We start from the raw sequence: 25,806 nt of genomic DNA, 5'->3' as shown, positions 1-25,806 counted from the left end.
TGCGTAATATTTATTATTGAAGTCACAAAGTGCATAATTTTTTTTGACATGCCTCAAAACAGCAGCTTGGGACATGCTCTCCCTGAGAGACAATGAGGATGTTGAAGTGGGCAGGGTTGTGGGGGCGGAGTTGAGTTGGGGGAGGGGGAGTGTATATTGTAGCATCCCGAAAGAGTTAGTGCTGCAAGGGGCCCTGGTTATTTGTTCTTTTGTGTTTATATTGTGTTACGGTGCGGATGTTCTCCCGAAACGTGTTTGTCATTGTTTGGTGTGGGTTCACAGTGTGGTGCATATTTGTAACAGTGTTAAAGTTAATAATACGGCCACCCTCAGTGTGACCTGCATTGCTGTTGACCAAGTATGCCTTGCATTCACTTGTGTGTGTGAAAATCTGTTGATATTATGTGATTGGGCCGGCACGCAAAGGCAGTGCTTTAAGGTTAATTGGTGCTCTGTAGATCTCTGGTCATAGCGGCGTTTTAAAAAAACTATTGTGTTTTGATCATTTTGAAACCGATACCGATAATTTCCGATATTACATTTTAAAGCATTTATCGGCCAATAATATCGGTAGTCCGATATTATCGGACATCTGTAGTTTAAATTAATTATTTGTTACGCACTTTTCACTTTAATACATTTTAAAGCTTAGCCATTAAAAACACAGACAAAATACTAAAACTCAAACACTATCTGTGAAGCATAAGAAAAACATTATGGAAAATAGTGGGATTTCTAGCACTGTCTATTTATTGTAGTTATTTTAAAAAAGACACTAGGTTGAAATATTTCAGTGTGTGTATTAGGACTTTTTGAACACATTCAACAATATTGTGGTAATAGTAATGAGAATCATGGTATTAAGCGTTCATGTTGTTACATCCCTATTCATGACTCATTAAGACTCACTTCGGATGGCGTATGTCAGGGATGGAGCGGTTCAGGGAGATCCTGTCGCTCACGTAAATGTTGAAGCCGTTCTCCCGGTAGGCCTGGTCCACCCGGTCGGCGTCCGTGAGCGGGAATGCTTTCCCTTGTTCACCATTTCCTAAATCAAACAGTTTGCACTCGCTCAACATACAGTAAAAAGCTGCGAGATTTCAATTCAATGTTTAAATTACATTATGCAAACTTGTACGAGTCATTGCTGACGAGGGACTGACCGGATCGGGCGGCATCGCTTTTGATTGCTTCGTAGTTATGCCAGTCTTTCCTCGAAACGCTATCGCGTCCGTTTTGATTGTCTTTCCGTAGTCGATTCAAACCCTGAAAAGAAGAATGACATAAGCATATAACGACAAAAAAACCCCCACATCAGACGTGTAATGCACGAAAACAATAATTTTGTATAAAAATACTGTTATCCCACTTTGTAGCAAAAAATAATGGGTTCTTGTAATGCAGATGTACCATCAATCCACAAAGTTTTATGACAATCAGTGATGTAAATCTGCTAAGAAGCTAACAAACCAACAGTTTTGTCGAGAAACTGCATTTATTCGGTTGTTAGTGTTGGGGCAGACTATGACATTTTACAGAAAATGTCTCAGTTTTTTGCATACAGTGATGATAACCACTATAATTGCCTAAGATGCAAAATTAGCATCCTAACCAACTGATTAAATCAAGACCCAAGACAGTTATGCTTTAAGATGTGAATTATCCACAATCATTTCTTAACAATTTATATTCTCTGTCATTTACAATAATTTATGCAGCAATCACACAAGTGTTGTATGATTCTGTTAAAAAAAAGCAGGGCAAGTTTCTTTAGAGAGGAGAATTCATTTGCATGCAAGGCAAATCAAAGTAATTTACAGAAAATGACAAAAAGGCAAAAAAGAAAAAAATATTTATTAAAATATTTAGACTTCAAATTAAAATCCAAACACAATCATCATAGAAACAATCATAATTAAAATTAAAATCAAAGATTGTAGGTAAAATACCTGCAGTTGTCATATGCCCTGAGATCGGTCGGTTGTGAGTTTAAACCCGAGCCGAGTCATACCAAAGACTATGAAAATGGGACCCATTACCTCCCTGCTTGGCACTCAGCATCAAGGGTTGGAATTGAGGATTAAATCACCAAAATGATTCCTGAGTGTGGCCACCGGTGATGCTCACTGCTCCCCTTACCTCCCAGGGGGTGGAACAAAGGGATGGTTCAAATGCAGAGGGTAATTCCACCACACCTAGTGTGTGTGTGTGACTATTATTGGTACTTTAACTTTATTTTTTTTTTTTAAGTGTTCTCAGGCTGGATTTGAACATCACCAACACCGGAGACCTGTCTCACATCTTCAGGAAGACTATTCCAGATTTTTAAAACTGAAATGCAGTCTCACCTTGTTTGGTCGTGACTCTGAGCACCAGCAGGAGACCACTCCCTGAGGTTCTCAGAGCTCGAGATGGTTCATATGTCTTTAACACAAGACCATGAAAAGACTTGTACACAAGGAGAGCTGTTTTAAAGTGTGTTCTCTGAGCAAGAGGAAGTCAGTGCAGTGACCTAAGCACTGGACTAATACGGTCGTATTTCCTGGTTCTAGTCAGGATTCCAGCAGCAGCATTCTAGATGTACTGCGGCTCGTTTACAGAGCCCAGTGAGAATGCTATTACAGTAGTCTAACTAGCTGGAGACAGACAAAGGCATGGATTAGTATTTCTAAGTCTGTTTTGGACAACATTCCTCTGATTTTGGCAATGTTTTAGTTGTTAAAAAGCTGCTGATGTTCTTAACACAATGTGGGTGTTAAAATTCAACCCAGAGTTCATTATTTATCCTATTTCTAACCTGTCTATTAGGTTTCAGGGAGACTGTCTCAAGGTGACTAATAATAGTTTCCATTTGCTTCTGTGGGCTACAGACAAGGATTCCTGTTTTGTCTGAGTTTAGCTGAAGAAAATGGTTTCCCATTCACACACTGATCTGTTCCATGCAGCAACAAATTGAATCAACTCATACATGTTAAAAAAAAATACAGCTAAATCATTATTGCTAGTATTTTATGTTTCGATGGCATTTTCTTAGAGCCACTCCTAGTTAAACTGGGGCTCAAAGCAGAATTTGATCCGACCGCTTGGAACGCATTACTAAGCATTACTAAACCAAGATACCGCTGTACTTATGAATGACTGTTCCCTCTCCATTTTGCGGTTCACTGACTGCAGCCTCTGTAAATCACAGAGTTGTACAGTATCATTGAACACATTGAATAACCATTTAGGTTTCATGTTAAAATGACGTACGTTTTAGGCCTATCTATAGTTATTAGTGCATGTGAAAGCTGTGTGGAGTTTGTGGAGGTTGGCCTGGGACATTAAAGGGGAACATTATCACCAAACCTATGCAAGCGTCAATATATACCTTGATGTTGCAGAAAAAAGACTATGTATTTTTTTAACCGATTTCCAAACTCTAAATGGGTGAATTTTGGCAAATTAAACGCCTTTCTGTTTATCGGTCTTTTAGCGATGACGTCAGAACGTGACGTCACCGAGGTAACACACCCGCCATATTTATTTTCACATTACAAACACCGGGTCTCAGCTCTGTTATTTTGCGTTTTTTTCGACTATTTTTTGGAATCTTTGAGACATCATGCCTCGTCAGTGTGTTGTCGGAGGGTGTAACAACACTAACAGGGAGGGATTCAAGCTGCACCACTGGCAAGAAATCTTCCGCCAGACCCCCATTGAATGCACCAGACTGTCTTCACATTTGACCGGCGATGCTAAGACAGACATGGCACAGAGATGTATGGATAACCTGCAGATGCATTTGCAACGATTAAGTCAACGGAATCACAAAGGTGAGTTTTGTTGATGTTGTTGACTTATTTGCTAATCAGACATATTTGGTCACGGCATGACTGCCAGCTAATCGATGCTAACATGCTATGCTAATCGATGCTAACATGCTATTTACGTTAGCTGTATGTACATTTGAAACTAGATACCCACATTTAATGTGAAACAAACACTTACCAATCTACGGATTTAAGTTGCCCCAGTGTCACAAGATGCGAGAGTCCTGATCGTTTGGTCCGCACATCTTGCCGGCGATGCTAATAAGGCAGCCATGCGGTGGGCCACTTCATTAGGTACACCCACGCTATGGCCGCTATTCGCTCAATAGCTTCAATTTCATCTTCAATTTCGTTTTCGCTATCTGCCTCCATACTCCGACCATCTGTTTCAATACATGCGTAATCTGTTGAATCGCTTAAGCCGCTGAAATCCGAGTCTGAATCCGAGCTAATGTCGCTATATCTTGCTGTGGTAACCGCCATGTTGTTTATATTGGCAGCACTGTATGACGTCACAGGGAAATGGATAGTGGTTTCGATGATAGAGAAAATAAGGCACTTTAAAGCTTTATTTAGGGATATTCCGGGACCGGTAAAATTTTGAAAAAAACTTCAAAAAATACAACAAGCCACTGGGAACTGATTTTTTATTGTTTTGAACCCTTTTGAAATCGTGATAATGTTCCCCTTTAACAAATTGGGTTCGACGATATATTGTCCTTCAATTTATTGGTGATTAATGATATGAATGTCAGCATTATTTTGAGACCAACTTAAAGAGGAACTGAAATTTTTCGGTAGTCTTCTATTCCACCCAAAAAACCTAATAAATAACGACCTAAATCACACCGACAAAACCCCATGTGCATTTTGTAACTTGACTATTAATCAACTATTAGTCGCACTGTTGTTATAAGCGCGAGTGTAGACAAACTATTCATAGCGGCGCCTAGATCATGAGCTTGTGTGCCAATCAGAATCAGACATAGTTTATTAATCCCCGAGGGGAAATTAAAATTTTCAGCACAATCCCATTCAAGATCAGACAAACATTACAGGGATACAGAACAGGATTGCTGACGGGTCTGCCAACTTCCGGCGCCCCTTACAAAAAGGTGAGATACAGGTATACAAGTAGGGGGGGAATGGGAGAAAAAAATAAAAGATTAAAATAAAATAAAATAAAAAAATCGGTCTAAACTTGGGCCCCTGGAGAGGGGGTCCAGACTGAGGCCAAGGGAAAAAAACTACTCATAGCCATAGTAGACATCCCTCTTACAACATCAAAGAACACAAAGAACATTAAAGACATTAAAGAGCAGAGCTGATGCAACCAGCCACTTCTACATACAACTATGAATTAAAAGTAAAATAAACATATACACTGTGGTGGCCTCTGCGGTGTCCAATGTTGACATGATCGACTAATGAGCTGCTTCCTCGTTTTCTTGCTCATCAAACTTTATTCCAGATCACAAATCATGCCTCTCACATGGATAGTAGAGGGATGGGGATGTAGTCTGACATGTTGGTACATTTTGACAACCAACTTACGCTTGGTTCCACTTCCCTTTTCTTTACGTGGATTATGAGACATTCTTCATCTAAATGGAAATATATGAACATCCAAGCAGTCATCATCCTAATGACAGCAGACCTTGTACAATAAGTGTTGTTTTATTATGTTTGTTACCTTTCATGAAGTCTGCAGTGATTTAATAATAAGTCTAGATTTGGGAGGGGAAAAAAAGGAATGTTGTGATGCGTTTTCTAAATTAATACGCTTTGAATGCTTAAAATTTGCAAAAATACGTAAATATTAGATGTTATTATAAATGTGCCTGACACTACACTACATATGTAAGTACCATGAACTGATTTACGTGGACCCCGACTTAAACAAGTTAAAAAACTAATTCAGGTTTTACCATTTAGTGGTGGGCTTCACGGTGGCAGAGGGGTTAGTGCGTCTGCCTCACAATACGAAGGTCCTGCAGTCCTGGGTTCAATCCCAGGCTCGGGATCTTTCTGTGTGGAGTTTGCGTGTTCTCCCCGTGAATGCGTGGGGTCCCACTTCCAAAGACATGCACCTGGGGATAGGTTGATTGGCAACACTAAATTGGCCCTAGTGTGTGAATGTGAGTGTGAATGTTGTCTGTCTGTCTGTGATGGCCCTGCGATGAGGTGGCGACTTGTCCAGGGTGTACCCCGCCTCCCGCCCGATTGTAGCTGAGATAGGCGCCAGCGCCCCCCGGGGCCCCAAAAGGGAATAAGCGGTAGAAAATGGATGGATGGATGGATGGATGTATGGAATATGTACTGAACTGTGCCATCTACTAATAAAAGTTACAATGAATCAATCAAACCTCTTTAACGACTACTGTAATGTAATCATGATATAATGATAATAATAATACAAGTAACTATGGCAAAAAAAAATGTTTGTTCATATCATCTGATCTTGATTAATATCCCAATTTGTTTTGCATTGTGTTTAACACGCCAGTTTTAAAGCATCTCTACTAAAGATTTCATAAATTAGGGATTAGGTCAATATTTACCTAAAATACTATATAATTCTCTTTACTTTGCTAACTTTATAAATGTACTTTTTCTAGAAATAAAATATATAAAGCAAAGCAAATCAAATCAAAGCAATAACATTGTATTTCTTTTTTTTAAGGTCTATAACTTTCAGTTATCCTAAATAAGTAAAACAATAAAAATAAAATGTTCTCTTGATAGTCGAGGGAACACTGTACATGAAAAAATTACACCCTTATCCTAACTATTTGGGGGGAAAACAAGCATCTTATTGACATGAGAAAAGGTATTGAGTGCATGGTTGAACCAATAACCATAATCAATCTAGAAACCTGAGATTAACTCAGTTTCCTGGTGGTACAACTTGTGAAAAAAAAAAAAAAAAAATCCACTCATACTACCGGCTTTTCTTTCCTGACAATATCCGTGACAGGGAAGAGATTTCTCCCGAGCAGCAGCCTCCACCGAGAGCTTTCCCAGAGAAAGTATACTCTCCTATTTCACGCTTGGCGACCTAGTGAGGTGAATATCAATTGCCGTGACGCACTAAACAGCAGAAGTTTCATGTACGTAGCAGCACACACCACGGCTCGGAGCTGTCACTCAACATGCAAAAAGAGAGTTTTGGTTTTGTTCATCCGCGAAGTCATTTCACATGCGAAGTGACTTTAACTTACATTGCAGCATGATTTAAAGGGGAACATTATCACAATTTCAAAAGGTTAAAAACAATAAAAATCAGTTCCCAGTGGCTTGTTGTATTTTTTGAAGTTTTTTTCAAAATTTTACCGGTCCTGGAATATCCCTAAATAAAGCTTTAAAGTGCCTTATTTTCGCTATCTTCAAAACCACTATCCATTTCCCTGTGACGTCATACAGTGCTGCCAATATAAACAACGTGGCGGTTACCACAGCAAGATATAGCGACATTAGCTCGGATTCAGACCCGGATTTCAGCGGCTTAAGCGATTCAACAGATTACGCATGTATTGAAACAGATGGTCGGAGTATGGAGGCAGATAGCGAAAACGAGATTGAAGATGAAATTGAAGCTATTGAGCGAATAGCTATTGACGCTATTCGGCCATAGCCTGGGTGTACCTAATGAAGTGGCCCATAGCATGGATGCCTTATTAGCATCGCCGGTAAAATGTGCGGATCAAACGATCAGGACTTTCGCATCTTGTGACACTGGAGCAACTTAAATCCCTCGATTGATAAGTGTTTGTTTCGCATTAAATGTGGGTATCTGGTTTCAAATTTTTACAGCTAGCGTAAATAGCATGTTAGCATCGATTAGCATAGCATGTTAGCATCGATTATCTGGCTGTCATGCCGTGACCAAATATGTCTGATTAGCACATAAGTCAACAACATCAACAAAATTCACCTTTGTGATTTCGTTGACTTAATCGTTGCAAATGCATCTGCAGGTTATCCATACATTTCTGTGCCATGTCTGTCTTAGCATCGCCGGTCAAATGTGAAGACACTTTGGTACATTCAATGGGGGTCTGGCGGAAGATTTCTTGCCAGTGGTGCAACTTGAATCCCTCCCTGTTAGTGTTGTTACACCCTCCGACAACACACCGACGAGGCATGATGTCTCCAAGGTTCCAAAAAATGGTCGAAAAAACGGAAAATAACAGAGCTGAGACCCGGTGTTTGTAATGTGTTGAAAATGAATATGGCGGGTGTGTTACCTTGGCGACATCACGTTCTGACGTCATCGCTAAAAGACCGATAAACAGAAAGGCGTTTAATTTGCCAAAATTCACCCATTTAGAGTTCGGAAATCGGTTAAAAAAATACATGGTCTTTTTTCTGCAACATCAAGGTATATATTGACGCTTGCATAGGTTTGGTGATAATGTTCCCCTTTAAGGATCACAGCACAATGCGGGACTAATTAGTTCAACAGGAAGACCTAATCGGCCTGGTGCGGCACGAGTAACACGGCACAATTAGCATTAAATATAAACCCGTCTACTGGTTCACGGTAACATGGCACCGAATACTAACTAGCGTGTTGTCACTGGGTGAGTAGAGGTGTGTTCTTTTATACTAATTGCCAGTGAGACTTGTACACATCATGAACACTATTATTAAAATAGGTCTGACATTGTTTCAATGTCTGATGTTCAGTTAAAGTACCAATGATTGTCACACACACACACTAGGTGTGGTGAAATGTGTCCTCTGCATTTAACCCATCCCCTTGTTCACACCCCCGGGGAGGTGAGGGGAGCAGTGGGCAGCAGCAGTGGCCACGCCCAGGAATCATTTTTGGTCAATTAAGCCTCGATTCCAACCCCTGATGCTGAGTGCCAAGCAGGGAGGTAATGGATGCCATTTTTTTAGTCTTTGGTATGACTCGGCCGGGGTTTGAACTCACCGGTCTCAGGGCGGACATTTTAACCCAGGGGTAGGGAACCTATGGCTCTAGAGCCAGATGTGGCTCTTTTGTTGACGGCATCTAGCTCTCAGATAAGTCTGAGCTGACATTGCTTAACACGATAAGTAATGAATAATCCATCCATCCATCCATCATCTTCCGCTTATCCGAGGTCGGGTCGCGGGGGTGCCAGCCTAAGAAGGGAAACCCAGACTTCCCTCTCCCCAGCCACTTCGTCTAGCTCTTCCCGGGGGATCCCGAGGCGTTCCCAGGCCAGCCGGGAGACATAGTCTTCCCAACGTGTCCTGGGTCTTCCCTGTGGCCTCCTACCGGTTGGACGTGCCCTAAACACCTCCCTAGGGAGGCGTTCAGGTGGCATCCTGACCAGATGCCCGAACCACCTCATCTGGCTCCTCTCGATGTGGAGGAGCAGCGGCTTTACTTTGAGTCCCTCCCGGATGGCAGAGCTTCTCACCCTATCTCTAAGGGAGAGCCCCGCCACACGGCGGAGGAAACTCATTTCGGCCGCTTGTACCTGTGATCTTATCCTTTCGGTCATGACCCAAAGCTCATGACCTTAGGTGAGGATGGGAACGTAGATCGACCGGTAAATTGAGAGCTTTGCCTTCCGGCTCAGCTCCTTCTTCACCACAACGGATCGGTACAACGTCCGCATTACTGAAGACGCCGCACCGATCCGCCTGTCGATCTCACTCTTCCCTCACTCGTGAACAAGACTCCTAGGTACTTGAACTCCTCCACTTGGGGCAGGGTCTCCTCCCCAACCCGGAGATGGCACTCCACCCTTTTCCGGGCGAGAACCATGGACTCGGACTTGGAGGTGCTGATTCTCATTCCGGTCGCTTCACACTCGGCTGCGAACCGATCCAGCGAGAGCTGAAGATCCCGGTCAGATGAAGCCATCAGGACCACATCATCCGCAAAAAGCAGAGACCTAATCCTGCGGTTACCAAACCGGAACCCCTCAACGCCTTGACTGCGCCTAGATATTCTGTCCATAAAAGTTATGAACAGAATCGGTGACAAAGGACAGCCTTGGCGGAGTCCAACCCTCACTGGAAATGTGTTCGACTTACTGCCGGCAATGCGAACCAAGCTCTGGCACTGATCGTACAGGGAACGGACCGCCACAATAAGACAGTCCGATACCCCATACTCTCTGAGCACTCCCCACAGGACTTCCCGAGGGACACGGTCGAATGCCTTCTCCAAGTCCACAAAGCACATGTAGACTGGTTGGGCAAACTCCCATGCACCCTCAAGAACCCTGCCGAGAGTATAGAACTGGTCCACAGTTCCACGACCAGGACGAAAACCACACTGTTCCTCCTGAATCCGAGGTTCGACTATCCGACGTAGCCTCCTCTCCAGTACACCTGAATAAACCTTACCGGGAAGGCTGAGGAGTGTGATCCCACGATAGTTGGAACACACCCTCCGGTCCCCCTTCTTAAAGAGAGGAACCACCACCCCGGTCTGCCAATCCAGAGGTACCGCCCCCGATGTCCACGCGATGCTGCAAAGTCTTGTCAACCAAGACAGCCCCACAGCATCCAGAGCCTTAAGGAACTCCGGGCGGATCTCGTCCACCCCTGGGGCCTTGCCACCGAGGAGCTTTTTAACTACCTCAGCGACCTCAGCCCCAAAAATAGGAGAGTCCACCACAGATTCCCCAGGCACTGCTTCCTCATAGGAAGACGTGTTGGTGGGATTGAGGAGGTCTTCGAAGTATTCCTTCCACCTATTCACAACATCCGCAGTCGAGGTCAGCAGAACACCATCCGCACCATACACGGTGTTGATAGTGCACTGCTTCCCCTTCCTGAGGCGGCGGACGGTGGTCCAGAATCGCTTCGAAGCCGTCCGGAAGTCGTTTTCCATGGCTTCCCCGAACTCTTCCCATGTCCGAGTTTTTGCCTCCGCGACCGCTGAAGCTGCACACCGCTTGGCCTGTCGGTACCTGTCCACTGCCTCCGGAGTCCTATGAGCCAAAAGGACCCGATAGGACTCCTTCTTCAGCTTGACGGCATCCCTCACCCCTGGTGTCCACCAAGGGGTTTTAGGATTGTCGCCCCGACAGGCACCAACTACCTTGCGGCCACAGCTCCGATCTGCCGCCTCGACAATAGAGGTGCGGAACATGGTCCACTCGGACTCAATGTCCAGCACCTCCCTCGTGACATGTTCAAAGTTCTTCCGGAGGTGGGAATTGAAACTTTCTCTGACAGGAGACTCTGCCAGACGTTCCCAGCAGACCCTCACAATGCGTTTGGGCCTCCCAGGTCTGTCCGGCATCCTCCCCCACCATCGCAGCCAACTCACCACCACGTGGTGATCGGTAGAAAGCTCCGCCCCTCTCTTCACCCGAGTGTCCAAAACATGAGGCCGCAAATCCGATGACACAACTACAAAGTCGATCATGGAACTGCGGCCTAGGGTGTCCTGGTGCCAAGTGCACATATGGACACCCTTATGTTTGAACATGGTGTTTGTTATCGACAAACTGTGACGAGCACAAAAGTCCAATAACAAAACACCACTCGGGTTCAGATCCGGGCGGCCATTCTTCCCAATCACGCCTCTCCAGGTTTCACTGTCGTTGCCAACGTGAGCGTTGAAGTCTCCCCGTTTCCCCGTTAATTTGAGAGAGGATGAAAGTAACCGTGGATGATGATATTGATAGCGAAGGACTAGAAAAAAAAAATAAATAAATAAATGAAGTAAAAAAAAAAAAAGGCGATTGCATTGGGACAGATTCAGATGTTTTTAGACACATTTACTAGGATACTTATGGGAAATTCCTTATCTTTCTATTGTGTTGCTAGTGTTTTAGTGAGATTAAATAGTACCTGATAGTCGGAAGAGTGTGTCCACGGGTGTCTGGAGGCCAGTGTCTGAGGGAAGTCATGGCAGATACAAGGACGGCGCAAACTCCACAGATCTCCGGTAAGACGCGACTTTTTACCACAATTTTCTCAGCGAAACCTGCTGGTTGACAAGTGGTCGGGAACCATTTTCGCTTGACCGCTCTGATCCATAGTAAAGCTTCACCTCCGGGAATTTTAAACAAGGAATCACCGTGTGTTTGTGTGGCTAAAGGCTAAAGCTTCCCAACTCCATCTTTCTACTTTGACTTCTCCATTATTAATTGAACAAATTGCAAAAGATTCAGCAACACAGATGTCCAGAATACTGTTTAACTGCGCGATGAAAAGAGACGACTTTTAGCCGCAATTGGTGCTGCGCTAATATTTCCTGACAGTCCGTGACGTCACGGGCACGCGTCATCATTCCGCGACGTTTTCAACAAGAAACTCGGCGGGAAATTTAAAATTGCAATTTAGTAAACTAAACCGGCCGTATTTGCATGTGTTGCAATGTTAATATTTCATCATTGATATATAAACTATCAGACTGCGTGGTCGGTAGTAGTGGGTTTCAGTAGGCCTTTAAGTTAACTTGTTTTATTTATGCTTGTCATGTATTTTTAGCAGTTGACCTTTTCCTGTATACAAATGTTGAACAACTGTAAATATGGGCGTGATAAATGATAATTGATTGTGGGGAATTTTTTTTCTACATTTAAAAGATGTGGTCTCTATAACATGTAATAGTGGTGCTTTGGTCAAAATGTTGCACCGATTATGTTTTACAGACCACCTTCAAGCCGCTTTCTGACTGACTCTTCAGGATGCGCCGTTTTGTAGGTGGTCTTATTTACAGGCCTCCACTTTGACTGCGTCTTTTCTCAATCATCCATGTTGGGGATTTTAGCGCCTCTGTATTGAGTCGTTTTTCCCTTTTGTTTTAATTTGTTTTTATATTTTTTTCCCTTTTGGTCGTCACATACTGTCACGTCATACGTCACATACGTATACGCCCTTGCCCAGCAGAGAAGTGGCAGCGTGGTTAACGTTAGCCGTGATGCTAGCGGAGTGTTGCGAAGGTACGAAAGAAGATGCAAATCTGGTAACAAATGAAGGAAGATTTAATTCCCAAGAAAAACAGTACGGGGTCCATCGTCTGGCGGTGGTTCGGCTTCAAGTGGGAATATGTCAAATAGACAACTTTAATTTGTCAAGTGTGGGGCACAAGCGTTGCTACCAAAAGTAGCATTACTGCTAATATGTAGCATCATTTGAAAAGTCAACTGCTAATAACTTTAATGAATAAGTTTTGGTAAATTGACTTAGTATTGATTTCCCTCTCTGCATGAAAGTTTATTGAGCATTGTTAAAAGAAAAGGTGATGTAACACAGTGGTGAACATGTCCTTTCCCAACTACTTTGGCACGTGCTGCAGCCATGAAATTCTAAGTTAATTATTATTTGCAAAAAAAAAAATAAAGTTTATGAGTTTGAACATCAAATATCTTGTCTTTGTAGTGCGTTCAATTGAATATGGGTTGAAAAGGATTTGCAAATCATTGTATTCCGTTTATATTTACATCTAACACAATTTCCCAATTCATATTGAAACGGGGTTTGTAATAATAACATTCAAGTCACAAATCGGAAATGGTGTATTGTTGTTGCTTTTTGGATGTTTTTTTATTGGGTTTTATGGGCAGGACCTCCCATTGGCTCTGCTGTAAGCACACTTTTATTTACGTTTATTTGAGAGTTAGAATGTATTTTAAAAAAAGGCATCCATCGTCCGGTCTTTCATACAAAAAGAGCTGTTCCCTTTTAAACTAAGGAAGAGTAAATGCAGATGTAAATGGTGCACAATGTAAATGTTTATGGGTGTCTTAATTACTCTATTAATATACTGTACACCTGTACTTAGTTTGCTATATTAGTGAAGAGACTTTCAAAAAAATGCATTTAATTATTACTTTACCTACGGTCACCATTTATTATTATTATTATTATTTTGTATTTAAAGAAGTCACTTTACAGCCCTCGTGTGAGCTTTGTTGTTTGTGTTTTTACAGATGTTGTTGGTATATAAACTGAATCGTTTTGGACCCAGAACTGACCCCTGGGGTACACTACAAGCAATATCTAAGCACTCTTGTGTGTATTCTCCGATCCTCACACATTGCCTTCTGTTAAGTAGCTTTTCACCCAATTCAGAACCACTTCCCTAAAGCCGTGTCGTAATAATGTGTCGATTATCATATCGTGATTGAATGTGGCAAATGCTTTTGTTGAATCCACAAACAGTGCAGCTGCACACTGTTTACTACACTGTTATTTCAAACAATGCCATTGCTGTTGGGATGTTTTCTCTGTATCTGTATTAACTGCCTGACAATTTGTTGATCTTTTTTTTAATAGCAATGTTTCCATCTAACCTGTTGGGAAATATTTGTTTAATAATTTCGGAGAATAGTGGGAGTAATGAAACCGGTCTGGAAATGGTGAATTGATGTTTATCTTCTGTCTTCTAGACTGGTATTTAGGAACATAAAAATTTCACATCACAGTTATTGTGAAGAAAATGACCACAGTTCTCATTATAACCACATTATTTTTTATAGTGCTCAAAAAGTACATAAACACACTACAATCTTTTAACAAGGTTTTATTTGAACAATTTAATCAAATAGATTGACACACAGTCAATGGCAATATAAATATTAAATATTAAATATTGTTCTGGGTTCTTCAAAGCCAAACTATTTTTGAGGGTTTAAAGATGTTTATCTTCTTCCGATTTAATTTGCGAACAAAGCTGTCTGGACGATAACAGTGGCAACTGCAGCAAACGTAAAGCCACAGGACTGATGAGAAAGCGCTTGATAAAAGGCAACAGTTTGAAATAAAAAGGAGCGAAAGAACTTGACAAAATGAGTAGTTGGTTATATTTAACTGCATGGTTCATCTAAAGCAGGGGTAGGGAACCTATGGCTCTCGAGCCAGATGTGGCTCTTTTGATGACTGCATCTGGCTCTCAGATAAATCTTAGCTGACGTTGCTTAACACGATAAGTAATTAATAAGTCCGCTGGTAATTACATTGTTAAAAATAACGTTCAAAATATAAAACATTCTCATGCATATTAATCCATCCGTCCGTTTCTACCGCACCTGTTCAAGAAGTCGCATTAATGGTCAAGAGTATTTTATTTATTATTGGTTAACTTTAGAATAACAATGTTATTAAAAAGAATAACAGTTGCACGCCTTTAGTTGTTAGGAGGCATAGAATTCTCTTGTGGGACGACACTGTACAAGGGTACAGGTCTACGGGTTTCTCCTCATTGAGCTAAATTGAATCCAGTCTCTGTTGAATTCCTTGCTTCTTGTCTGTTTGATACATGTCATCAGTGTTTGAACCTGACAGTTGTATTCAGTGTTAAAAATATTATAAGGCTCTCACGGAAATACATTTTAAAATATTTGGCTTTCTTGGCTCTCTCAGCCAAAAAGGTTCCCAACCCCACAGGTAACTTTTATTATTTCTTAGTGGAAACAAATGTACTTTATCATTTGAATCCTGATTTCTTTACGTTCTACAATTGAATGTTGCCTTTTGAAGGGGCAGGCAGTTATTGCGTTATTATTCAAGATTCAAGATTGTTTATTGTCATATGCACAGTTAAACAGACAGTTTGCCGTACAATGAAAATGTTACTTTGATAGTCCACCCTTCAACAAGTCACACGGTACTTAACTAAAAATAAAAAACAGAAATATCAATCAATCAATCAATGTTTATTTATATAGCCCCAAATCACAAATGTCTCAAAGGACTGCACAAATCATTACGACTACAACATCCTCGGAAGAACCCACAAAAGGGCAAGGAAAACTCACACCCAGTGGGCAGGGAGAATTCACATTCAGTGGGACGCCAGTGACAATGCTGACTATGAGAAACCTTGGAGAGGACCTCAGATGTGGGCAACCCCCCCCCTCTAGGGGAATAAAAATGATATATACAAGGCACAGTAAGTAAAATCACATTATTGCACATTCTGATCGACTGTCAACAATATAAATATGGAGGTGACCTTGGGTCACAGCAGCAGTTAAAGTGTCTTTAGTGATCAAAGGTGAAAAGTGTTTACAGTGATGGTTCAGGGGTGGTCAAGGTAGCTGTCTTTTGTTCAAAAAGACAAAGCAGCAGTTAAAGTGTCTTTAGTGATCAAAGGTGAAAAGTGTTTACAGTGATGGTTCAGGGGTGGTCAAGGTAGCTGTCTTTTGTTCAAAAAGACAAAGTAAAAATGGGGGGGCTAGCATTCACAAGTTAGCATTCACAAGCCTGATGGCCTGTGGGTAGAAATTGTTTGTCAGTCTTGTAGTCCTGGATTTCAGGCTCCTGTATAGTCTGCCTGTTGGTAGGAGGCTGAAGAGACTGTGCTGGGATGTGTCTATTACTATTAGTGGAAAATATAATTGTATTTATTTTATTTTTGTCAACCAACAAAGATGTGACTCCATTTGTTTCGGTGTTGCTAACTGCAATCCAGGATTTGTTTCGGCTTGTTGGCTTCATTTATATATGTTGTGTTGGACAGACTGTTTTCTTCATTTCATAAAATCATATAAATAATATTTAAGTTGCTTGTTTTCTAAGTGAAAAGTTGAAATATCAAGAAATTCCAAATACTGGTTGCTCTATGCCAGGGGTCACCAACGCGGTGCCCGCGGGCACCAGGTAGCCCGTAAGGACCAGATGAGTTGCCCGCTGGCCTGTTATAAAAATAGCTCAAATAGCAGCACTTACCAGTGAGCTGCCTCTATTTTTTTTTTAAATTTTATTTATTTACTAACAAGCTGGTCTCGCTTTGCTCGATATTTTTAATTCTAAGAGAGACAAAACTCAAATAGAATTTGAAAATCCAAGAAAATATTTTAAAGACTTGGTCTTCACTTGTTTAAATAAATTCATTTATTGTTTTACTTTGCTCCTTATAACTTTCAGAAAGACAATTTTAGAGAAAAAAATACAACCTTAAAAAATATTTTAGGATTTTTAAACACATATACCATTTTACCTTTTTAATTCCTTCCTCTTCTTTCCTGACAATTTAAATCAATGTTCAGGTAAATTATTATTTTTTTATTGTGAAGAATAATAAAAACGTTTTAATTTAATTCTTCATTTTAGCGTCTGTTTTTTCGACGAAAAATATTTGTGAAATATTTCTTCGAACTTATTATGATTAAAATTAAAAAATATATATTCTGGCAAATCTAAAAAATCTGTAAAATCACATTTAAATCTTATTTCAAAGTATTTTGAATTTCTTTTAAAATTTTTGTTCTGGACAATGTAGAAGAAATATCGATTTGTCTTTGTTAGAAATATAGCTTGGTCCAATTTGTTATACATTTTAACTAAGTGCAGATTGGATTTTAACATATCTAAAACATGTCATCAAAATTATAAAGTTAATCTTATTTAGGAAAAATTACTAATGATGTTCCATAAATTACTTTTTAAATTTTTTCAAAAAATTTGAATTAGCTTGTTTTCTCTTCTTTTTTTTTGGTTGAATTTTGAATTTTAAAGAGTCAAAATTAAAGATAAACTATGTTTAAAAATTTGATTTTCATTTTTTTCGTGTTTCCTCCTCTTTTAAACCGTTCAATTAAGTGTTTTTTCATAATTCATGTGTAAATATATATACATTAATATTTGGTTAATGTTTAATTTATTTCAAACTTGTAGATATAACATTTACACTAATGAATAAAACAGTTCTCTTAACAGTTAAGCCAGTCATGATTCACATATGAGATGAATAAACTAATTTTCCAAAAAGTTCAAGATGTTAATCAAGATTTTTCTTTCTTGTACTTCGTGAACACTTGTAGTTTCAACAGCCTCCTACTGGATCATATTAGTACATTGTTTGACATCTTTGTATAATCCATTCCATAATTTGATTCCACATACCAGCGTTGCTGAATTAGAAGTGACTTTGCACTGTGGAGTCACGTTAGCCGCTAGCTTGCTAGCATGAATTCTACATTGCGTTGAGGATGCATTAGGTTGCCTGTCGATGTTACATTTCTGGGACATTGCTAGAATGTGTCATCACATGCATTATCACAATATAACGGACAGTACATGTATATAATTGATATCGTATATATTGTGCAACTTAATTGCCCATCCGTTATGACCGATCATGCAAATTAGACACCAGACATATTGCAGTCACATAATACGTTCAAATAAATTTCTTCCATCAGACTACTGGTAAACGCTGAATTGGTAGTACCGACATTATCCTTGGAGTAGTAGTGTAATCGTCAAATTTGCAAACATTTACCAGTTAGTTACCAGCCAACAAAATGTCCCACATTTGCTCCAATGAATGACTTTTCTTTGCATCCATCCAGGTATGCAGAATAAGTGAGTCTGGATCCACCTGACACAGAAAAGCCTGAATCGCGTGATAGTGTCAAGTGTGAGGCAGATGAGTGTGTGCAGGCCATTATTCACCATCTCTAAAAAGCTCAAATCTCCATCCTGTTTTACCTCGTCTCCACTCTCCTCCACTCTGTCAGCGGTGGACGCATTCACTGAGTCACACGCGGACCAGACAAGCAAAAATAGTCCATCTGTGCAAATTTATACGAAAAAAGATGCGAGATTGCGCTGCCCCATTTTACCCTGATTAAAATTTCAGCGCACGTCGCCCGTGATGTTCCTCCGGGGCTTTTGTAGCCGCTCGACAAGACCTTGAAACACAAGGCAAGGAGAAGAAAGTTTTTTAGGTAATGTGCACACGTGTTTGGACCGATCGTGGGCGGGTACTCAGAGGATGAGGATGTAATCAAGAAGGACAGTAAAAGATGACGAGTCGGAAGAAAGTCGGAATCAATGTTGAAGAAGAGATGGAAAACTTAAAATCACGGCAGGCTTTTATAACGAAGAAGGAGGTGTTTCTTTTATTTAACCTTGTTGGACTTTTAAAACACAAACTAAGAGTGGGAAATTAGCAAGAGTAGAGTAACTCACAATATTGTATCGAACATTGCTGAATACAAAAAATGTACAATAATATCACAATACAATAATGACATAATAATTGAAATTAATATATAATGAAAGAAAGTCAATAGGAGGCGGAGAACTTTTTTTTTTTCTAAAAAAGTTTTTGGAAAAAATATTAAATATGATTACACACTGATACATATATTTTGTTCTACTTTTCAACAGCTATATGTTTAATAAAAACAACAACAATAATTAGACAGGTTTAGTAAAAAAGAAGAGGTTTGAAGTCAATGTATATTGTGCATTAAATTCCTAATTCTGTTTAGCGGACTAAAATTAATACTGTATTTTCCGGACTATAAGGCACATTTAAAAACTTTTTTTTCCCCTCAAAAATCGACAGTGCGCCTTATAAGCCGGTGTGCCTACTGTATGGAATAATTCTGGTTATGCTTGCCGACCTCGAAGCAATTTTATTTGGTACATGGTGTAATGATAACTGTGACCAGTAGATGGCAGTCAAACATAAGAGCTATGTGTAGACAGCACTACAATGGCAATATGACTGAAGATCCAAAACTAATGTAAAGCATCCAAACAACAGAAAAATAAGTGATTAATCCATTTTAACAGAAGTGTAGATAGAACATGTTAAAAGAGAAAGTAAGCAGATATTAACAGTAAATGAACAAGTAGATTAATAATTAATTTTCCATGACTTCCATGACACAATATGTTACTGCATACGCCAGCAGCTAAATTAGGAGCCTTTGTTTGCTTACTTACTAATAAAACACGAGTTGTCGGGGGTAAATATTGTAGCATCCCGAAAGAGTCGGTGTTGCAAGGGGTTCTGGGTATTTGTTCTGTTGTGTTTATGTTGTGTTACGGTGCGGATGTTGTCCCGAAATGTGTTGTCATTCTTGTTCGGTGTGGGTTCACAGTGTGGCACATATTTGTAACAGTGTTAAAGTTGTTTATAAGGCCACCTTCAGTGGGACCTGTATGGCTGTTGATTGGTGAACAATTCACTACCTCGCTTTCTCGCTCTGTTTGACTTTTGCTGCGTGTGCACACCTTCTACAATTTTTTATGGTATTAACCCCTCTTAACTCTGTACATACATCGAAAATACACACAACCTTTACACAACACGCCGGACATTTGAGGCATTTAATAAAACCCGGACATTCCCGTAAAAGAAGACATGTCGGGACATGTCCGGGGAAATGAAGACGTATGGTCAGTCTACCTTTATTAAGAAAAGTACAGAAATGAATCGAAATACTTTTGGTACCGGTACCAAAATATTGGTATCAGGACAATACTCCCGCCCAAAGGCAAAACCTAGTAACTCACTTCTAGCTGATTTTGAGAAAACAAAGGAAAACCAATCTATCTTGATGCTGACTTAGAAAGATCTACAAAGTTATCAAACGTATAGATGTTTTCTTGAGCTTTCATTTTCTTGCCGATTGAGCCATGTATTGAATCTGCTCTCATGAACGTGTGCCCTTTCTCCAGATATTTTATCACAATCTCGGGTGGGCCCCATTCTGCGTTTGCACATTGGGCAAGAGCCGTGTACAGCGTCCAGTTTTTATTTTGACCTCCACAGTTATCTGCCCAGAAGAGTATGCAAGGGGAAGAATCAAGAGCAATACATTTAATGAAGGTGCTTGCAACGTCCTGGGCCAATCTTCCAAATATCCCCTCGTGCCATAATATCACATAATCAGGTTGACCGTCGGCCCCCATTCGTGCAAATGTCTCATTAAAGACAATAAGGCGACTGAAAAAGAAGCTCCGATTGGTCCCTTGAGATACTAGGTTTTTCTGCTGTATCTACGCGGTTATGTGGTAGTTGCTAGGTCCTGCCATGCGCGTAACAGCTTACTTACGGAACAAATTACAATATCGCATACACTAATGTAAAGCATATCACCTAGGAACTCCAAAATTATTATCAGCTCAGTTTTGACCAAAATTGAGTTACTGGGTTTTCCCTTTGGACGGGAGAATACTAGTGTGCAAGCTATATTTTCTTCTGAATACACGGTCCCGTTTCTTTTGATTAGGGACGGCGTGGCGCAGTGGAAGAGTGGCCGTGCGCAACCCGAGGGTCACTGGTTCAAATCCCACCTAGAACCAACCTCGTCACGTCCGTTGTGTCCTGAGCAAGACACTTCACCCTTGCTCCTGATGGGTGCTGGTTGGCGCCTTGCATGGCAGCTCCCTCCATCAGTGTGTGAATGTGTGTGTGAATGGGTAAATGTGGAAGTAGTGTCAAAGCGCTTTGAGTACCTTGAAGGTAGAAAAGCGCTATACAAGTACAACCCATTTATCATTTATTAACGTTTGGATGAATTGTATACAAAATATTGTGAATTGGTGTTGGTCTAGCACAGAAATTACATATTTACATATCAGCCAACTCATCAGATTGCACATTCATAGCCCCATGATCCAGGCTCTGATGAGGCATAAGCAAACAAAGTGTCTTATTACATACCGCCGTCTCGCCTTCCTCGACTCTTCTAATCACCATCATCAGGACCTCCGCGCTGCCATCAAACCGCTCTACTCAAAGCCTTTCTACGCTCTATTAATATTCCAGGAGCGGCACAAAGCACCCAGTAGGACGTTAGAGGAACATGACACACTTGGGCTGCGTGGACACGCACGGTCTTGTACGCGACAAGCAAAAATCAGACCTACAAATTTAGAATAGAAGGAGAGGAAGAAGCAAGCTGAGAGAGATCCAGCGGGTGGCACCTGGCAGCGTGACCCTACCTCATTAAATTTAATGCAGCCTTTTAGTGCGGCCATTTAACTGACGACAAAAGGCCAAGTGTCAATCAGTATTTGTACAGGGATTGGCCCAACTGTTTGTGTACACCGCCATCGGGTAAGACGGGACCAAAGACCAGTGACTTCTTTATTCTTGTACTTGTAGCAAGCAACAGCACAGCAGTAAACAACATCCCTGACGAGTTTTGCACAGGCACTTCTCATAACCCCTCACCTGCTTCTCCCACCAGGTCGGAGTCAACAAAGGCTGCCCGAAATGCTGTCCTGTATCAGTTATTTTGGACCTTCTGAAACAGCATTTCTTCATCCATTTGTGTCAACAGGATGTAATTAAGATCCTGTCTACACTAAGCCGGATAACTCCTTAAACCAGGGTTAGGGAACCTATGGCTCGTGAGCCAGATGTGGCTCTTTTGATGACTGCATCTGGCTGTCAGATAAGTCTGAGCTGACACTGCTTAACACGATAAGTAATGAATAATTCCACTTGTAATCACAGTGTTAAAAATAACGTTCAAAATATAAAACATTCTCAAGCTTTTTTATGTTCAAGAAGTTGCGTTAATGGTAAGAAGTCATTTATTTATTATTGGTTAGTGTGGGGCTTGCCCTCCTGGGTGTTCTTCAGACCACCAAGCACCGACATGAGAGCCTGTTTTAGGGTTACAATATTGTTTTATTTTTCAATAAGTCTCTCAGTTGCTTTGCCGCAATTTTCTTTTTCTCTATCGTCCTCACTCGCGCTCTGGCTCCAGCCCCAACCCTGTCTCTCTTCCTGGCTGCTGCTTATAACAGAGCGACAGGTGATTAGATAACGAGGCCCAGGTGGGCCGTCTACGCACCTGTCACTGATTTCGAGGCCGGTCCTGGCAAAACCCCACTTCGCTGGAGGCCCGCCCGCAGGCCACGCCCCCTCCACAGTTAGCTTCAGAATAACAGTGTTATTACAAAGAATAAGAGACCTATTATACTCCAGAAATGTTTGTCTAGAACAGTGTGGTTTTCGTCCTGGTCGTGGAACTGTGGACCAGCTCTATACTCCCGGCAGGGTTCTTGAGGGTGCATGGGAGTTTGCCCAACCAGTCTACATGTGCTTTGTGGACTTGGAGAAGGCATTCGACCGCGTCCCTCGGGAAGTCCTGTGGGCAGTGCTCAGAGAGTATGGGGTATCGGACTGTCTTATTGTGGCGGTCCGCTCCCGGTACGATCAGTGTCAGAGCTTGGTCCGCATTGCCGGCAGTAAGTCGAGCACATTTCCAGTGAGGAATGGACTCCGCCAAGGCTGTCCTTTGTCACCGATTCTGTTCATAACTTTTATGGACAGAATTTCTAAGCGCTGTCAAGGCGTTGAGGGGTTCCGGTTTGGTGGCCGCGGGATTAGGTCTCTGCTTTTTGCAGATGATGTGGTCCTGATGACTCCATCTGGCCGGGATCTTCAGCTCTCACTGGATCGGTTCGCAGCAGAGTGTGAAGCGACCGGAATGAGAATCAGCACCTCCAAGTCAGAGTCCATGCTTCTCGCCCGGAAAAGGGTGGAATGCCATCTCCGGGTTGGGGAGGAGACCCTGCCCCAAGTGGAGGAGTTCAAGTACCTAGGAGTCTTGTTCATGAGTGAGGGAAGAGTGGATCGTGAGATCAACAGGCGGATCGGTGCGGCGTCTTCAGGAATGCGGACGTTGTACCGATTCATTGTGGTGAAGAAGGAGCTGAACCGGAAGGCAAAGCTCTCAATTTACCGGTCGATCTACGTTCCCATCCTCACCTATGGTCATGAGCTTCTAGTCATGACCGAAAAGATAAGATCACGGGTACAAGCGGCCGAAATGAGTTTCCTCCGCCGTGTGGCGGGGCTCTCCCTTAGAGATAGGGTGAGAAGCTCTGCCATCCGGGAGGGACTCAAAGTAAAGCCGCTGCTCCTTCACATAGAGAGGAGCCAGATGAGGTGGTTCGGACATCTGGTCAGGATGCCACCCGAACGCCTCCCTAGGGAGGTGTTTAGGGCACGTCCAACCGGTAGGAGGCCACGGGGAAGACCCAGGACACGTTGGGAAGACTATGTCTCCCGGCTGGCCTGTGAATGCCTCGGGATCCCCCGGGAAGAGCTAGACGAAGTGGCTGGGGAGAGGGAAGTGGGGTCTTCTGCTTAGGCTGCTTCCCCCGCGCCCCGACCTCAGAAAAGCGGAAGAAGATGGATGGATGGATGTAATGTTTGTTTTACTTAAAAATGCACGCGTTTAGTTGTGTTCAGTGTTAAAAAAAATATTATATGGCTCTTACGGAAATACATTTTAAAATATTTGCCTTTTGGCTCTCTCAGCCAAAAAGATTCCCGACCCCTGCCTTAAACAAATAATTAATTAGCCTAAGCCTTGTTTCAGCCACACTAAACTATCGTTTATGGTGCCCCTCATCGGACATTTTTTTTTACACGGGTAAGTGCGGCGTGTGTTTCTTGAATCTTCGGCTCAGTGTCTTGTATGGACTCATTGATTGTTCACAAACTGAGTTCGAAGAGGAAGTGACGCCAGAATGACTACGCCCCACACAGGAAAAGACGTCTGAAAGAACGTGCCACAGCCAGCTTCATAATAAAGCGGTTTAGTAACACTGAAAATATGAAGGCGAGTCATCCAGACATGCCCGTGTTTTTCCTTCTGTCTGTACAGACGCTTGTGGAAATCACACATGAATACCTTAAGAGAAAGTGATTGCAGCTATTTGGGATACAACACTTCTCAGACGGCAGGAGACCTTTCAAATGTCCAGGTCAGCTGTGATTTTACCTTACCGAAAAACTTTGTCCGTTCGAGAATGCGGGCTACCGTGGATTGTGATAAAAAAGATAGCATGCACTTTGTATCACCTGGCCGTCGAGGGAAGACTACGGATAACGGTGAATGCTTTTGGACTGGCAAAGCAGACTGTATCAGTTATTGTCCGCCATGTATGTCGCAGACTTAACGTCTAGGTCCATAGTATATAAAGTCACCAAAAACAAATGGACAATGAAGGTGAAGGCAAAAGAGTGAGGAGTGTCCTGACCAGATATCTAGATCCCGAGATTGATTGATGTAAAATGTTTTTTATTAAAATTTGATTAATTTATGATGGCTCAGGTGTGATTCACTATAATAGGGCCCCAAAACACACTGGATTCCAGGTCATTGAAATACCACAACATTGGATATTGTTCAGATAAGTTCAATTGAAGAACTTGCACACAGAGCAACACTGGAGGTGACTATGACTTGTAAATTTTCCACGCATGCGTATTAGGTCGCGTTGCGCTGGCTGACGGAATGGTGAGGGGGTCTTAAAGGCTTACTGAAACCCACTACTACCCACCAAGCAGTCTGATAGTTTATATATCAATGATGAAATATTAACATTGCAACACATGCCAATACGACTTTTTTAGTTTACTAAATTACAATTTTAAATTTCCCGGGAGTTTCGTCTTGGAAACCTTGTGTAATGATGACATGTACGCAGGACGTCACGGGTTTTTAGGAAGTATGAGCGCTACGCACACACACAGGTAAAAGTCGTCTGCTTTAACCGCATAATTACACAGTATTTTGGACATCTGTGTTGCTGAATCTTTTGCAATTAGTTCAATAAATATTGGAGAGGTCACAGTAGAAAGATGGAGTTGGGAAGCTTGAGCCTTTAGCCACACAAACACACGGTGATTCCTTGTTAAAAATTCCCGGAGCTGAAACTTTCCTATGGATCAGAGCGCGGTCAAGCCAACATGGATCCCAACCGAATGTCAACCAGCAGATTTCGGTGAGAAAATTGTGGTTAAAAAGTCGCCACTTACCGGATATCAGCTGAGCTTGTGTCGTCCGTACAGCTGCCGTCGACACCCGTGAGACACTGCGCGTCAAGACACCCGTGGAAAAAACCCTCCGACTATCAGGTAATATTAAACTCACTAAAACACAACAACACAATAGAAAGATAAGGGATTTCCCAGAATTATCCTAGTAAATGTCTCTAAAAACATCAGATTACGTCCCAATGCTATCGCGTTTTTTTTTTTTTTAACTCGTTTTTTTCTTTTTTCTAGTCCGTCGCTATCAATATCCTCAAACACGAATCTCAAAAATTAATGGGGAAATTGTCGTTTTGTCAGTCCAAATAACTGTTTTTGTTGGAAGCTCCCATTAAAATCAATGTGAATATGTGAGGAGCCATCAACACTTGCGACGTCATTGTCTGCGACTTCCGGTAAAGGCGAGGCTTTTTCAGGAAGTACCAAAAGTGGCGAACTTTGTCGTCGATTTTCTCTACTAAATCCTTTCAGCAAAAATATGGC

The 25,806-nt window shown here is 41.6% G+C and overlaps 1 protein-coding gene across 2 annotated transcripts in view; it reads right to left on the bottom strand.

Moving 5' to 3' along the window:
* Nucleotides 1-25,806, bottom strand: part of LOC133551767 (polypeptide N-acetylgalactosaminyltransferase 10-like) — a 243,181-nt gene that overhangs the window by 157,160 nt on the left and 60,215 nt on the right. The window contains exons 1-3 of one of the 2 annotated variants that reach the window (XM_061898832.1): nt 21,187-21,265; nt 1,164-1,266; nt 910-1,048 (exon numbers count right to left, since the gene is read on the bottom strand). In XM_061898832.1, coding sequence (XP_061754816.1) covers nt 910-1,048; nt 1,164-1,266; nt 21,187-21,225 — 281 coding nt within the window. In that variant the 5' untranslated portion in view covers nt 21,226-21,265. Of the gene's footprint in view, nt 1-909; nt 1,049-1,163; nt 1,267-21,186; nt 21,266-25,806 lie in introns of those variants that run through there. The other variant, XM_061898831.1, reaches the window with a different exon arrangement.

Source organism: Nerophis ophidion, linkage group LG04 (genome assembly GCF_033978795.1).
Source record: "Nerophis ophidion isolate RoL-2023_Sa linkage group LG04, RoL_Noph_v1.0, whole genome shotgun sequence".
NCBI lineage: Eukaryota > Metazoa > Chordata > Actinopteri > Syngnathiformes > Syngnathidae > Nerophis > Nerophis ophidion.
Note: the sequence above shows the minus strand (reverse complement) of the source record. Positions and strands in the feature narration are given on the sequence as shown.